Consider the following 15,697-nt stretch of genomic DNA (forward strand, 5'->3'; position numbering starts at 1 on the left):
ATGGAAAACTTAAGTGGTTAATCACACAAACCTGCCTTTTATACAACACCATGTCTCTGTATTTTTTTTCGTTACAATCCCAGTTTTTTTTTCATTCACTCCAATAGTGAAACAAGTAAAAAAGGGGAAGGTTGAAAAGGAAACAAGAAAAATCGATTTTCATCTCGAATGTATACTCTGCATTTTCTTACAATAATATGATTTATTTTAAAATTAAATTACATTCTGATCGAAACGTTGCATTACATTCCGTATGACACCTCCTTATAAATCGAGAGTTGTGTAGTAATCACAAGAACATCCGCATTTTGGCACAATTCAAAAGAAATTGGCAATGTGTATGAGATTGCGAATTTGAAGTGCTAACTGGTTCTCCCAAAATATTCATTATCAGGTTTTTTTTCTCATTTTTTTTAGCAATGTTGATAGTGTTCATTAAAGACTATTTGGGGAAAAACTGCAGTCTTCTCTAATCTTGACTTTTTTTGAAAATTTGGTAGTTCCGGAGATTGAAAAGACCACTTTTTACTTTTTTTTTAATTAGGTAAAAGTTTTTTTTTAAGTAGGATTTCGTTTTATTTTCTATTTAATAGTTAAATCTTTCATATTTGAGCTCTTAAAATAAAAAAATAAAAAAATACCTATCTCTTCTTAAGTAAATAATATTTTAAAACATTTTACCGAATTCTCAGAAACAATAAATTTTTAATTTTAAGTTGATGATGATAATTTTAAGTTTTTTTTTTAAATCTAAAACAACATGCTTATACCCTTTGAAACCTGGTTGAAACCCCAGGTCAGGTCCCTTCTTATCATTAAATTTTTTTTTTGAGAATTCCTTATAAAGATCTGCTCTAAAGTTAAAAAATAAAAGAAATTTCCACGTGATAAGAAGATATTTTTTGAATAATAAAAGTATTCTTTTAGAATATACACATGTGTCTGTTAACGTTATAAACTGTTTTAATGTAAATCAGCGAATAAACATAAAATAATGGGAGATATTTATCTATAGTGTTTAGTCAATTTTCAGGTGTTTAGCTCTGTTAGCGTTTTCGAAAGACATCCCTAAACGATTATTCATATAAAATACTGACATTCCAACGTTTTTGCCGCCATATATAATTTCTTATCCAATAAAAGTATTTTTTAATTGGAAAATGATATTTAAAAAAGAAATTACTATTCATTCCTGCATAAATATGCATATTTGAACATTTTTCCTCTAAACTGAACGGAATTGAGTGCAAAATATTCGACGATATTTCATTCTTTGCAACTCTCATCCGTCATGATTCTCATAATTTTGTATTATTTTGCCAAGAGATTTTCATCAACAATTGATTATAATGGACATTAAATTGCAACCTATGTGAGGGAATTACTTATTCAGAAGATGTGATTGCGAAGAGTATATACGGATGAAAATGAAAAGAAAAAAAAAACAAAACGCGGGTGAGAAGTTTCTATAACTCATACAATAATTTAAAATGAATTTCAAATGAAAAATAAATCAAAGTTGGGAAATTAATTAAAATCTCTCGTCTCATACAATCCAATATTCAAGAGGAATTCGTTCGAATAATTTATCCATAAAGTTGTGAAGTACTGTGGTCAGTTTGGCTTTCAGGGCTGGCTTCATTTCTTTCAGAAGTTCCTGGCTGTTGGAGTTGATGAAGAGATTCAGTGCTGCCTCTGTGGATTTTAATGAAAACGATTAATTCACATGTCGTGTATATGAATATCGTATCAAGAGATTTTTTTCTTCAGAATATTTTCACACATAAGTTGGTGCATTCATTTGTAGTCGAAAGGTTTCTCAATGCGAACATTTGGAAGTGAGCTCAGAAAAATATATCTTTTTTTTTTTACTTCCGAGCTTAGAAAAATTTAAAACTACATAACAAAAAACTAGTTTTTTGAGTAAATGTAATCGCATTATCTACTGATGATTAATAATATTGTCAAAAATTTCCCTTATAACCTGCACTGCAAATTACCAACATAATGGAATTTTTGAAATACTCACGTAATACAACGTTGTATTCATTATAATTTTAGTTTAAAAAATACTTTATATTTTATTGATTTAAAAAAAAAATAATTTAGGATTATTTTCTTCGAAATTCTTTTTTAGGTTTTGTTGATGATTTTTTTTCTTTTTAAAAACCTTTTTTATCTTTCTTTTCTTTTTGATATATTCAGATCGGATAAAAGTAAATTCAAAAAGTAACGATTTATGAACCCTTCTGACTCTATTCCTTATGCAGATTAGTCACTTCTATTTTAAAGTGCAAAAATTGCAGGTCTAAGTCTACATTTATATTTTTATCTGATGGATAAGTGGTCAATATGCAATTAAGTAACATTATTTAACGAATTAAAAAAAATAATTTCCGAGAAAAAAATTTGATGCAACTCACGTATAATGCTATTTCCATTGGCGATATTTTCAACACCCATATTAATTTCTTTCACACTGAAGTCCATTTTCACTTGTTCCACCGCTAGATAAGTTAGGTCATCAATAGTCTCCTGAGGTACTGCTTTGAAATAAACTTTCGCTTTGACACCCTCTGTGGGGGAATAAATAGATTTGGTTCGTAAATAATGGGTTGTTGTGGCTGAAAGAAAAGTGATCGTACCGTATTGACCCCAATAGTCACCCGCTCCCGAAGCTTGTACCAAAATAAGAACACCGGATGATCTGTACTGCGCCCGCACCTTTATCTTGGGTATCTCCATCGTCAGTTGGAATTGCAGCGTGTCGACGTCGGAGCTAAGTGATACAAGTTTTGATGTGAGAAATAGAAATTCATTGATATTCTTTTCTAGTTCTTTCAGCATTAATCTCGATCATTGACCGCTAGAAACGTGATTAGCTATCTGATTTCCATAACTGGTTGATGACTTAATATGTATTTTGTTGCTTTGTGATTAAGAATAAAAGCAAGAATACAAGAGAAAAGAACATGCTACGTATATAAGATGGATCAGAGAGGGTCGGAAAAGCCACATTGAAGCTCACATGTGGCACACTTACCGAATATTGGTCACTGTTAAATTGCTCACGCCGAAGGCTTCAATATCTCGGAAAATGGCGCGATAGCCCTTGAAGTGGTATCATTTAATATAATAAAAATATATATAATTTTAGCTTTTATTATGTGATTCATAAGTTTATGCAAATGAGTGCAATTGCTACGTACCTCTGGACCATTGCCGAGAACAATGCTGATTTCGTCCACGATAACGGGCTCCACCTGACAATTTTCAGAGAGTTTTTGCTGAATTATTAATTATTCTCTGAATCACTTTTCCACCTCTTGACACTATCTATCATCCTAAGTACATATACACGAGTTTCTAATTTATACTTATGATTATATAGGGTAGCAAAAAAATATTTTTAATGCATTATTTTTTTTTAATAATGAATAGAAAATTAAAAGATGAGTGTGAGATTTTTCCTGCTGATAAAATGCCTTGCTAAAAAGAACTAAATAATAATTTTAAGTTTTTTAATGAGATTGCATTGAGAGGCTTAAAAATCAATGTTTTAGACAATCTTGCAAGTCAGTCATGCAATCTTTTCCTTTTCCTTTAAAAAAAAGTAAGAGCATTTTTAACTATTTTCTTTACCAAAAGAATATTACCTCGTAATATTACCTACAATTTTCTCATTTAAACTAATGCAAAAGTTAAGCACGCAATATCTGGGAAATAAAACTGTTGTTGCATGGTGTAATAAATGCGTGATGCTGATACTGTCGTTGGTTTGTAACAGCTGACGCATTGACTGTGAATGGGGATTTTTATGCTGGGTGCTTCTTTACAGTTAATTTTTATATTCAAATAAGAAAAGATGTAGCACACGAAGAATAGCACTCGCTGTCTGGGTTTCAATATCCGCGCGCCTTTCGTGCACGGAAATTGCGTATTATATTGATTTCAAACAATGAGAATAAAATGAAAAATGTATTAACAACTGACCTCCTCTAGTTCTAACTCGGGAACCCCATCTCGGAGGTGTCTTGCAAATTTATTTGCTGATTCTCTCAGGCAGGAATTTATTTCCGGATCATCACGATTGCATTGCTGCAGGTAATATGCTGCAATTTTAATTGCTTCCATCAATTAACACTGATTAGGATCGCATTTTTCAACAATTTCAATTTCCTTACGCTGTTCACAGAGGCAGAAGATGCACTGGGTAAGAATAAGGGCCACTGGTAGGTAAAACTTCATTTCTTAACACGATTCTTCTTTTTTTTTATTTTTAAAAATATCCAACACACACTGCTAATTTACGTGTCACAATGCAAAATGCAAAAATTTCCCCTAATACAAATAAATATATAATTATTAACACCTTGCACCACACCTGACGGAGGAACTTTCTTCTTGACGATGTGTCGTTATGAATGAACCATCGCGGCTATTTCACCTTGGATTTTATACAACAACGGATCAACCGACAGTGGATGTCATTCGCCAGAAGATCGGAACACGATGTGCCTTTGTGTGATCTTCATAATGCGCGTCTCTTGGATCTTTCAAACGCGTATAGTTCAACGATTCCTCGAGATCTTTCGGTATTCACCAGCAGCGAAAGGGTTTGTTTATCTTAGTTGACCGTGACACTCGTGACCAATGCACCGTGCACTTAATCACAATATTTACTTGCTGTCGGTGTCTCTAAATTACTTTAAATTGCAATTAATTGATGCGAGAAGAGTGTCTGTGATTCACCTTGTACCATTGCATTGTACTGCCCATTTGGATTTGAGAAAGTGTAATGGGCAAACGTCTCTAAAGAATTTGAATCACTTTTCCATCTCTTTGTTGCTAATGATCATCTTAGGAGATCACAAAGTGAGATTGAAAAGTGAAAAAGAGAGTGCAATGAAATGAAGAATTCTTAAAGCCATTGCGTCAGCGAAGAAACACACCTTCCACAAAAAGCTCTCGCGTGATTGTTTTGTATAGGCACACACATACATAGTTTCAACATCACTATGCTTTTGAAAAGCTTTTGTGCTTTTGAGAAACTTATTCTTCTAACGAGTTTAACGTTTTCAAGAAAGTTTCATGCTTTTTAAAGCTTTTCATACCTTTCATGAGCTTTTGTGCTTTTGGGTGAGCTTTCACAATGAAATGTTTGGTATATAGCTCATTTTAGCAAAAGAAGTCAAAATTAAGCGATATTATCGCAATTTTCCAATTGGATCGTGAAGTGTTGCAGATCTTATCGATGTAGGAAGGAAATTGTAATTACTTTGTATCTAACTGACCCATCGCAGTGTTGAATTTCTTCGAGGGAAATTTTTTACTGAGAATGTCTCTTTTACTTCCCATTTTGTAATATTTCAACCGTTTCCAGGATATCTATTTTAATCGAGAATTTCAGCAATTTACCCACAATGAATGAAAAAAAATATTTTTTTTTAATAATTAACCTTAATGGTTCCGGTGACTGGTGCAATTTTATACCCCACTCGACGCGCCGGCAAAATGCATTCAATGCAATAAACAGTGTAGGTATAGTATTAATGCAATCCAAATTAATGCTCTTTTTCAAAATATAATAGTTTAGTGGAATAATTAATTTAATTGTCTTATTTGGATAATGTTTTGGTTAATATTTTTTTTATTGCAATACTATAACGAAGTTTCTCAAAATATAAAAGATCTTTTCAATAATTTCGTAAAAACCATTTTTTGCTCGTATTTTTTCTGGAAGTTCTTAGTTCTTTTTTTTTAATAAATTCTATGTAAAAAGAACGCCTTTCCATATATACAAAATTACACAATAAAAAGCAATATTCTAAATAAAATAAATCAAAAAATGTCGGATTTCTCTTTTTAGAATTTCCTACTAGTGATTCATAAGCTTTAACCAACGACATTAAATAAAATCGCCTATAGGAGAAACGTTGCTCTACTCATAAATAGCATTTGAAAATGCATACTTTCATCGCCGGCCGGTAATCATGGTTCGTCTGAGGATATTGCAAAATAGAACAAAATGTGCACTCCCATTTTTGTCCCAAAGATCCTGTGCCGGACACACTTTCAACACATGGAACACACCTTGAACTCATTCATCGCCATTTCCACTGTTAGATACGTATGTCTTTTGCACGATAATCCACTGGGTTATTGATCGTTGCGTGGGATATTGCATAATATGCGAGGACAGGAAATTTTCTTGCAGTAATGCATAAACTTGAGATGATCGAGAGTGGAAAATACTTGCTCTACTCGCTGAGCTTATACAGAGGTGCATAAATTATCATCATGGTGAACGTAGTCGAGAATAAAAAGAAAATAGCACACATTTTCTCAATTTATCAACCATATATTCATAAAAAAAACATTGTTCAATTATATCTAACATAGATCGTGCCTGCTAATGGAAAAGTATCTTAATACCTTAAAAGAATTAAAGTACAAAAAAACAAATAGCTTTAAAATTGCGTGAATTTGAGAAATATTTCGCATTCGGAGACACATTGAAATGGAAATTGCGATGATTGCGAGAGGCATTCAGGCGGACGTGCCCATGTCGACACCGGAGCCCAAATGAATTTACTCACGAAGGAACTGTTCTATGGACACGTGCTTGAGCAACTGGTTGGCGATGCGCATGAATTCAATTGAGAGCTTCTTTTGTAGCTGCGGTTGCATCGCCTTCACCACCTCGTGACCATTCTCCCGGAGGAAGAGATTTGTAGCTTCAGCTAAAAAGGATTAAAAGCATTGAGTTATGGAACAAAAAGCATTGAATGGGGTCACTTACTCAATATTCTGTTGTTGTTGAAAACCTTGGAAACATTCAATCGGACTTTCTTAATGGATAGCTCCAAAGCGAGTGTTTCAACGCGCATAAATGTTCCCTCTGGACGTTTCTCCGTTGACACGGTTCCTCGTACATCAGCAACAACACCATCTATATAGATAGAATAATTAATATATAATTAGAACAAACTAAGCACTAGTCTGCAAAGGGCAGAATAATATTTTATTCTATTCTATTCAATTGAAGAAAACGATCTTTATGAGAAAAAGAATTTCTTATCAGTGTTAGAATAAAAATAGCACGTTTAATTCTTGATATAATCTCTTCAATCATTTGTTGGACATGCATGCAAATGAAATTGATGACTAAACATAACAAAATGTTATTTATAACTTTATCTATCTAATAATAATTCAAGCAAATTTAAAATCTAATCACGGAATGTATGCAAATATTCTGTGACATTTAGGAATACCGTTTTATTATATTATATTGAACAGGTGTGAGAATTATTGAATCGTTTAACAATCTATGATATCGATGGTGGTCATTAGCTTCATGTAGTGGGTGTGAGAGAAATATAAATTTAATTTATCATTTCCATGACATTGAGTCTTACGTGAGAGAAATGCTTGCGTTAGAGAAAAAAAAGTAGAATAAGCTTTCTTTGGAAAATACTCACCGAAGGCACCTGCAAAGTCCCCACTCCCACTGGCAGGAATAATGATGAGCACCCCGGAACTGAAGTACTTCGCCTTGATGACTAATTTGGGCATCGCTATTCTCGCCTCGAACGGCTTATTGTTCTCGCTCAACCTGCGAGGAATTGCCAATTTTTGAAGAAACAAGAATTTTTTTCGTGAACAATTTGCACATTACTTTATGGATTTAACGGTGAAATTGCTGGCGCCGAATACTTCCATGTTCTTGAGGTTCACCCGGTAACCCTGAGGTCCTCCTGTGAGCTGGAGTGCCAAGTTGTCCATCACGAAAGGTTCTACAGAAGGCATCTGTGTGCAATTTTTGAGATTAAAAAGAAAATAAAACTCAATGATTCATTTGCAAAAATAAATTTCCCAGAATTTTTCGATATTTTATATGCGGATTTAATGCCTTTATAGCGTCAGATGAATAATGATCTGTTTTGTTGCATACATACCTCATAGTCAATCAACAATAGTCATGGGAAACGTGCTCTTCACTTATTTAAATGTAAAAGGTTCAATCTTATATTCACGTGGAAATTGAACTTATAATTATTATCTCATGTGAATCTACACTAAATTATATAATTCATCAATACCCACCCATCGTAGCTTTACGGAACTCGATGAAATTTATCATTTTAATTTTCTTGGCGTAAGAAAATATTTTTTCCACCTAATCATATTGTTGCGTATATGAGATAAAAAGGCCATTCAATGTCATGATCAAAATAATTGTTTGACCTCGCTATAATGCTTAACCCAATTATAAGATTATGTGACTTGTTTCTCAGGTATTTATTTTGGTTATAAAGAGACGACTAATTGCAAAAATTACCATTTTCCACGTTTTTTTTTTATGTGACCTCTCTACTAGAAATCATTTAATTGCAGCTCCTATAATATTGAGTCTATGAGCTTATAATATGATTTTAATTTGTTAAGTAATTTGTTTAAAAATTGTGTAACGATCTAACAAAAAAAAAACCTTTCTCGATAATTAGATATTAGTAGAACTTCAAAGGAACATTTCTGGTTTTTTCTTAAACTACAATAATTTACCCTAAACGTCAATAAGGAAAATTAAAATAAAATTTTCCTTCAATAAAGAAAAAAAATGAAAAATCTTATATTTTTTGCAAGTAAAGCTTTGGAGAAGCAAGAAAAATATGAAGAAAATCAAATTGACTTGTTTCGTAATATCAATGGTTTACAAATTGATAAATTTCTGGTTTTCCCATGGTAACGACTTTTTAAATTGCATCCTAAAATTTTCCAAAGGTGCTTCTCTCACATGCACAGTACATGAAATTCCAAGAAGATTTATTTTAATGAGAAAGATTCAAAAGATACATCAATTGGAATTTTTTTTTACGTAAACTGTGAGAAAGATATTTAAATATTAGTTAACAAACTATCTATATTTTTTATGTGAATCATCGTAAAATCAGAACCGAAGAATATAGGTGTACCTACATATAATATTTTTTAAAAGCTCACAAATTTTTCGAAAGCTCAAAAACATCTTACGACATTTTCTTTTGTTTTATATTAAATTTTTACTATATAAAATATATCAAATATAAAGAAATCATTTCATGGATATACCGGCATTTTGCATAATTATCCCTGAACTATTTTCTCAACAATTTCGTGGAAAGCGTGGAGATGAAAGGCAATATTCGTTGCTGAAGTTTTACGAGCTTTTTATGTGTCTCCATGTAGTGGCTCAAGTAAATAAAATGTCACAAAACTTTTCCTTATTCAATGTGCTGTTTTTTGTTGTTTTCTAAGCTTTTGTCCGTGAAGTATTTAGCAAATCTTTTTAAACAAATTTCAGAGTCAGTTTTTAGCACTGAATGACAAATAGCTCACTTCTTCAGAATCTCATAGAGGTTTGAAGAACAATTTATGCATTTTTTTCTTTTGAGATTCCATCTTTAGATTTTTCATGGATAATCTGAAGGTCTCGTTGTTCTTTTTTTGTGTCCGATCTCCCAACATCAGACTTTGAGATGTGTTACTCATCAATTAACTTCTTGACGAGTGCAATACAATTCTGCTGTGAGACCTTGAAGATTGTCCAATAATCACTTCTTTAGCATGAAGACATATTGCATTGATATTATCTTTTGTACATAGGTATGCTTTTATTGCAGAGGTGCAAATGATTAATGTAAAAGAAACATTGACATTTTTTTTAAAGGCATTTTTTGCATTGTTCTCACAGCAGAAGTGATGGTCGCGAGGTATCGTCATGCACCTACAATTTCACGTGCATTCACCGAAGAAGTTTATTAGTTTTTGGATTTGTGGTCTGAATATTTAAGAGGGATTTATGACGAATCATGTGCAAAGCAGATGAGTTTAGCATTGACACAGAATTTTTTTTTTCAGAAACTGTGAGAGATTATGGCGTGCCGAGAGATTTGAGGAAACTTTACTTCCATGCGGCGGCGCCGGAGTTTTTCATGGGTTTTTGGGGCTGGGTTGCGCAAAAGAAAATCACCCACTCACCTTGAACGTGTGAGTGTGACATTGACTTTTGGCGTGTGTTATGATATGTGGTGCCCAAGACTATTTTTGATGTAATAATGCATATTCGTTGGGTACTTTCTTACACGAAAAACCATCTTTACGCAATACTCTCGCGATTCAACACTTGCATATCACGTTATGATTCATCTGAACCATGGCCACAGGCAGTGTGAGATTAACAAAATTTGCATTTTTTGCTTCACATTTTCTCCATATCTGTGACATGGTGACTTTAAGAAACTCGCTTTTGTCTCCTTTATCTCTCCCTCAGTCACTTAACTGGCTTATTGGGTTATATTATATACCAACATAGATGCCCGATTGCATGTGGCAAGGTGCAAAAGTTATATCCCAGATCAAGAACAATTGCGAGAATTACCCAATGCGGGCTCTTTTAGCTTTGTAACGATTTTTGCCTTAACTCGTATAATTCGGCTCGGCTCCATACCGAGCCACCCAATAAAACCCACTGCACATTAAATGCAGGGGATCAGTTTGGGTTCAGCCATCGTGAGAGGCGGACATCGCGGATTAATCGTGAGTATTGCCCCTTTTTGCCCCCTCCCCCTCATAAGGCCCTCTCTTTAGACGGGCCATTTCTCCCCCTTTTGGCGCCGCTTACGCCCCTTCCTACTGCCCTCAATGACGCTTCTCGCTGAGGCCCTTTGGGGCCCTTCGGAGGCTAAGTGGTGGTAGGGAATTGTGGCTTGAGTGACCTCTGAAGGGATGGAGTGTGGAGGCGGAAAAGGTGGCGAATCACGAATGCCATTCTTTCGGACAGGACGACAGCAAGGATACGACCACAAAACGTTACAACTGGTGTCAGAAGTGGGATCCTTGCTTCTGACGTCCCTAACACCCACTGACACTCCCAAAAGGATGGCATCCGCCAGGGAGATTTGTGCCTATTTAGATGAGCTGAAAGAAAACTTAAGACGAGAGATTGATGCGCTGCAGGTATCCTTCTAAACAACTACTGTAGATCATCTGGGGGAGTTTAGGAAGGAAATGGCAGACCAAAGGCGCCTCATAAACTCCATATTAGAACGGTTGGAGCATACCCGCTCTAGCGGTTATGAGACTGCCCTGCAGACGGAACAACCTCCCGAGATAGCGATAAGATCTAGTCAACCTCAGCAGCTGATGCAGTTGACAGCATCCTCTTCCTCTAACCAACTAGAGGAATTGAGGAATGACTATGGCTTTGTGACAGCTCCTACCGAATGCCCCCTGCAATTCAGGGATGAATTTCCCGAATCGGGAGTAGGCATTGGAAGTGTGGCTAGTACACAAGTCGGAGTGGATAGCACCTACGAACAAATAAGGAATTATTTGGATGAGACAACCGTAGATGCTCCTCGCTTAACAGAGACGGAAGGAGCGAATCCTCATTGCCTACCGTTGTCTACTGCCACTCGATTGCCGGATAATGATGGAGCCTGGGGCGGAACCACACAGGTGAACTCTCGGAGAAACTTCATGTTCAGTCCCATCACAACCATTACTACGAGACCCGTGCCAATGCCCAGGGAGGTTTGGACTCACCCTGCTTCCGGAGTAATCACTTGTTCAGTGACTGGTACTAGCAGAGCACCGATAGGAACTATCCCCATGAGGGTAACGCAACAAGTGTGTGCTCCCTTCACGTGTTCTGTGGAGGATCGACCTTGTGGAACAAGATGTGCCCAAGCGTCGTCATTCTCACCACAAGGCAATCGTTCTAGATTACCACGGAGGATTCCCCTAGTTCACTCGCAGCCAGCGCCACTAGAGGAGATTCAACATTGGCCACTTACACCGGGCAATACCAGGGGAGATTTACCAAGAGGATCCTTGAGACTTAAGGTCGATCATTTCGACGGCAGCCAGCCTCTAGAAGAGTACCTCCTGCAGTTTGATGTGGTAGCGGCGGCACTGGGCTGGGACACGGTAGAACGAACAACCATGCTAGCGGCCTCTCTCAGAGGACCAGCATTGGCAATTCTGAGCAACGTTCCGGAGAGTCATAGGAGAGACTGGGATAGTCTTGTGTCGGCCCTCCAAGTTAGGTTTGGGCGGGATCACCTCCAAGCCCTGTCTCATGTGGAATTCAAAGCCCGGAGGCAGAGGAATAAGGAACAGCTCTCTGCATTTGCAGATGAGCTAAGAAAGCTGGTGCGTAGGGCATTTCCGGAGTGCCCCCCAGCCGCCCACGACCGAATAGCGGTGCAACAATTCCTGGATGGGATTGTCGATCTCGAGGTCCAGAATTGGACCCGCATGACACGCCCACAATCTCTTGATGAGGCGGTTATGATAGCGTTGGAGTGTGAATCAAGCCGACAAGCGACCTGGTCGAATCGCCACAACGCCCGTACAGTACATGCGCAACCTTCTTACAGGGCGAATATGGTAGGCGAAGAAGTTCTCGACCGACCTCCAGGACCCAATCCTCGTACAGGTGAATCAAGGACACCAGCTCAGCGGAGAAGGAACCGACGAAGACTATTGCAAGCTCGACATGAGCGTAATTCCCTAGAAGCAAGCACCTCCGACCAACAAGAGAATTCGGGAGAGGGCGTGGATGAGGACACGTATTCCGTTCGCAGCGTCTGTGTAGATGAAGTCCCCACGAGCAGGTAAATTCGTGGAAGACCGATGACGAGGGCCCGCTTAGCTGTGGCCCAATAGCATCAAGCGTCTAAGTGTAGCGGAAATCGCCTCGCCTTGTTTTGTGGCATTGATCGGGGCGATCAATTAATAAGCGGGGGAGAGTGTAACGATTTTTGCCTTAACTCGTATAATTCGGCTCGGCTCCATACCGAGCCACCCAATAAAACCCACTGCACATTAAATGCAGGGGATCAGTTTGGGTTCAGCCATCGTGAGAGGCGGACATCGCGGATTAATCGTGAGTATTGCCCCTTTTTGCCCCCTCCCCCTCATAAGGCCCTCTCTTTAGACGGGCCATTTCTCCCCCTTTTGGCGCCGCTTACGCCCCTTCCTACTGCCCTCAATGACGCTTCTCGCTGAGGCCCTTTGGGGCCCTTCGGAGGCTAAGTGGTGGTAGGGAATTGTGGCTTGAGTGACCTCTGAAGGGATGGGGTGTGGAGGCGGAAAAGGTGGCGAATCACGAATGCCATTCTTTCGGACAGGACGACAGCAAGGATACGACCACAAAACGTTACAGCTTAATTATATAGCGTGTGCTTGCATATTGAAAGTCAATAGAGTCGCTTTGAGCTTTTTTTTTCCTCGTCCGTCCATTTGGGTTTCTTTTTCTTCGCATCTAATGAAATGATTGTAATGTCATCAAATAGCGCGGAGGATTGAAAGTTACTTAATTTTTTTTCGTATGGCTATTGAGTCAATATAATGAATGTATCTTCAGTTTGTCACTGTGTCCCACCCATGGTATCGTGTCTGTGTGTATTTTTTTTCGCTGGTGGCCAAAAGAAAAGAGCCGTGGCTGAAATCTTTGCACAACTCATCGAAATTACCTCAATTTCTGGTATGCCGGTTGCCAAATAGGGCCGCAAATGGTGAAGTGCATCTCGGAGGCAGTCCAACAATTGAGGATCAGAGCGGCTACATTGTTTGATGTATGGTGCTGTGAAAGACATTAGTGAGAGTGATCATTTTGTATGTATGGTTCCAAAAGTGGGTGAAGTGACATGGAAAGTGTTGGGAGATGAAGTGGAGTGTTACAGGGGATCAACGACCCTTTTTCAGGTATATAATAATACATTTATAAAATGAAGAAAGGTGAGAGAAACACCAATAATTACACAGAAAATTGCAGCAATTGTTAATCATTAAATTGGTGATGTTGATTGCATAATAAATGTGTCAATTGGACACTTGGTAGCCCAGTTCATTGCTTGGACAGCTTAATGTGCTCTATGGACTCTTGAATAAGAATTAATTGGGCCCCCCGTGATGGGTTTATTTACACACAATATTTTTTTGAGTTATTCCTTACTATATTGACCCCATGTTATTTGGACAGATATATCCAGAAAATTCTCCATTCTGTGTTTTTTGTTTAAACAATTTTTGAGTATTTTTTTTGCGCTGTGTAATGATGGAAAATTCTTCACAATTTATTCCTTACGATTCTCAGATGTTTGAGCAAATGCTGCCAAGATGAAGATCGTCACAGAAATGAATCTCCACATTATTGAAGATTTTTTTGTTGTACTTGAAAATATGTATTTGATGAGACAATATTATCACAGTATAATGAAGTATTTATTGTCGTGACGCACAATGAGAAATAAAAATTAAACAAGGTGCTTCTTTTGACAAAGATTCAATTTAGAAAAATAAAGAAATGCAAGGATTTGTGCAAAATTTGTTGTTTTTTTTTAAATGTAGGTAAATATCTTTTCGCACACTACACTGATTTTCTTTTACTTTATTCACTCGCGTTTGCTAAATATATCGGTTAAATGCAACTAATATCGAGAGGTGAGCAGTTTTGAGTGTTCTCTGCTTGAGACCGTGTCTAGCTCTGATGGGACTTGGTGGAGCAATTGCCAGCCACATCGAAGTGCAACTCTAGAGCCCACTGAAAATCCCCCACCTGTCCCAGGCAATTGAGCTTCCAACTCCTCACGCTTCCCTCGCGGCATGAAAAAAACCTGTAAAATTTGTGTAAACTTGACTGTCGAATACTGATTGACTTGCACTGGTCACATATTTGCAACAACACCCAGCCAGACATAAAAAGCGATTAGTGATTTATGTTGTTTATGTTACGGTTTTTAGGATTCAAAAAAACTAAGCTAATAAAATCATTTTAATTATTGTTTGTTCTCAATGCCTCTAATAATTTGTCAATTTAACAAATTTTTTGTACAATGGGATATCGTAGAACAGAGCTCACTCTACACATAATTATAGAAAAAATTCTTTTATGCTCAAAAATAATTTGATTAAGTACCTTGCCTATAATAAATCAATTATAATAACTTAATAAATCAAATTTCACTACATGCTACTTTTTGCAACCCTAAATTCATACATGTAGGCCAACTACCCAGTAAAGTGGGCTGTGGAGTCCACAAATACTGCAGGGTGTGGAGTGCGTCCACTGTAGCTGCACAGTGGGCGTATTTCCTGCAGTAACTCCACAGTGGGTGCACAGTATATCCACAGTAGTCTTATTTCCAAAGTCCACCGTGAATACAGAATGCGGAACTACAAATGCATCACCGTGGATCCAGATCCTGGATTCAAAAATGCACATCCTAAATCCACTGTAACTCCACAGTCTGACTAGGGTCTGCATTTATTTTTAACAATTTGACCCAAAAATTTTGGGTATCAGTGGGAATTTTTGAAAAAATCTTTCCGGGAACATTGCTTCCGCCACTTTTTAATGCCAAAGTGGCCAAGAGACTTCAGATCTGGTCACAGAACTGTCATCTCCTGGCCTTTCTGGGTATCCGTGGGAATTTTTGAAAAATCTTTCCGGAAACATTGCTTCCTCCACTTTTTAATGCCAAAGTAGCCAAGAGACTTCAGATCTGGTCACAGAACTGTCATCTCCTGGCCTTTCTGGGTATCCGTGGGAATTTTTGAAAAATCTTTCCGGAAACATTGCTTCCTCCACTTTTTAATGCCAAAGTGGCCAAGAGATTACAGATCTGATCAGAGAACTGTCATCTCC

At 37.1% G+C, this 15,697-nt stretch overlaps 2 protein-coding genes across 2 annotated transcripts; both read right to left on the minus strand.

Annotated features, from left to right (window-relative positions):
* Positions 1 to 182: 182 nt before the first annotated feature.
* Positions 183 to 4,431, minus strand: LOC129797714 (protein takeout). Its single transcript, XM_055840535.1, has 7 exons — positions 4,185 to 4,431; positions 3,994 to 4,112; positions 3,210 to 3,263; positions 3,044 to 3,111; positions 2,646 to 2,779; positions 2,424 to 2,576; positions 183 to 1,695 (listed from the first exon to the last, which is right to left on the minus strand). The coding sequence occupies exons 1-7, from the start codon at positions 4,246 to 4,248 to the stop codon at positions 1,547 to 1,549; spliced, it is 741 nt and encodes a 246-aa protein (XP_055696510.1). The 5' UTR covers positions 4,249 to 4,431; the 3' UTR covers positions 183 to 1,546.
* A 1,909-nt stretch (positions 4,432 to 6,340) lies between these two features.
* On the minus strand, positions 6,341 to 14,556 carry LOC129797715 (uncharacterized). Its single transcript, XM_055840536.1, has 6 exons — positions 14,138 to 14,556; positions 13,524 to 13,633; positions 7,682 to 7,812; positions 7,485 to 7,618; positions 6,803 to 6,952; positions 6,341 to 6,743 (listed from the first exon to the last, which is right to left on the minus strand). The coding sequence occupies exons 1-6, from the start codon at positions 14,199 to 14,201 to the stop codon at positions 6,592 to 6,594; spliced, it is 741 nt and encodes a 246-aa protein (XP_055696511.1). The 5' UTR covers positions 14,202 to 14,556; the 3' UTR covers positions 6,341 to 6,591.
* Between the last annotated feature and the right edge of the window lie 1,141 nt (positions 14,557 to 15,697).

This window comes from Lutzomyia longipalpis, chromosome 1, assembly GCF_024334085.1.
Source record: "Lutzomyia longipalpis isolate SR_M1_2022 chromosome 1, ASM2433408v1".
In the NCBI taxonomy this organism is placed as follows: Eukaryota; Metazoa; Arthropoda; class Insecta; order Diptera; family Psychodidae; genus Lutzomyia; species Lutzomyia longipalpis.

Bases quoted from the DNA above. Each gene is read 5' to 3' on its own strand.
- LOC129797714 (XM_055840535.1), bottom strand. From the start codon at position 4,248: ATGAAGTTTTACCTACCAGTGGCCCTTATTCTTACCCAGTGCATCTTC. The intron at 4,113-4,184 runs GTAAGGAAATTG...TTAAAATTGCAG, and splicing joins CTTCTGCCTCTGTGAACAGC to CATATTACCTGCAGCAATGC. The intron at 1,696-2,423 runs GTGAGTTGCATC...TAAAATCCACAG, and splicing joins CAATGGAAATAGCATTATAC to AGGCAGCACTGAATCTCTTC.
- LOC129797715 (XM_055840536.1), bottom strand. From the start codon at position 14,201: ATGTGGAGATTCATTTCTGTGACGATCTTCATCTTGGCAGCATTTGCT. The intron at 7,813-13,523 runs GTAATTTCGATG...AATTGCACACAG, and splicing joins CCGGCATACCAGAAATTGAG to ATGCCTTCTGTAGAACCTTT. The intron at 7,619-7,681 runs GTAATGTGCAAA...AATTCCTCGCAG, and splicing joins TTCACCGTTAAATCCATAAA to GTTGAGCGAGAACAATAAGC.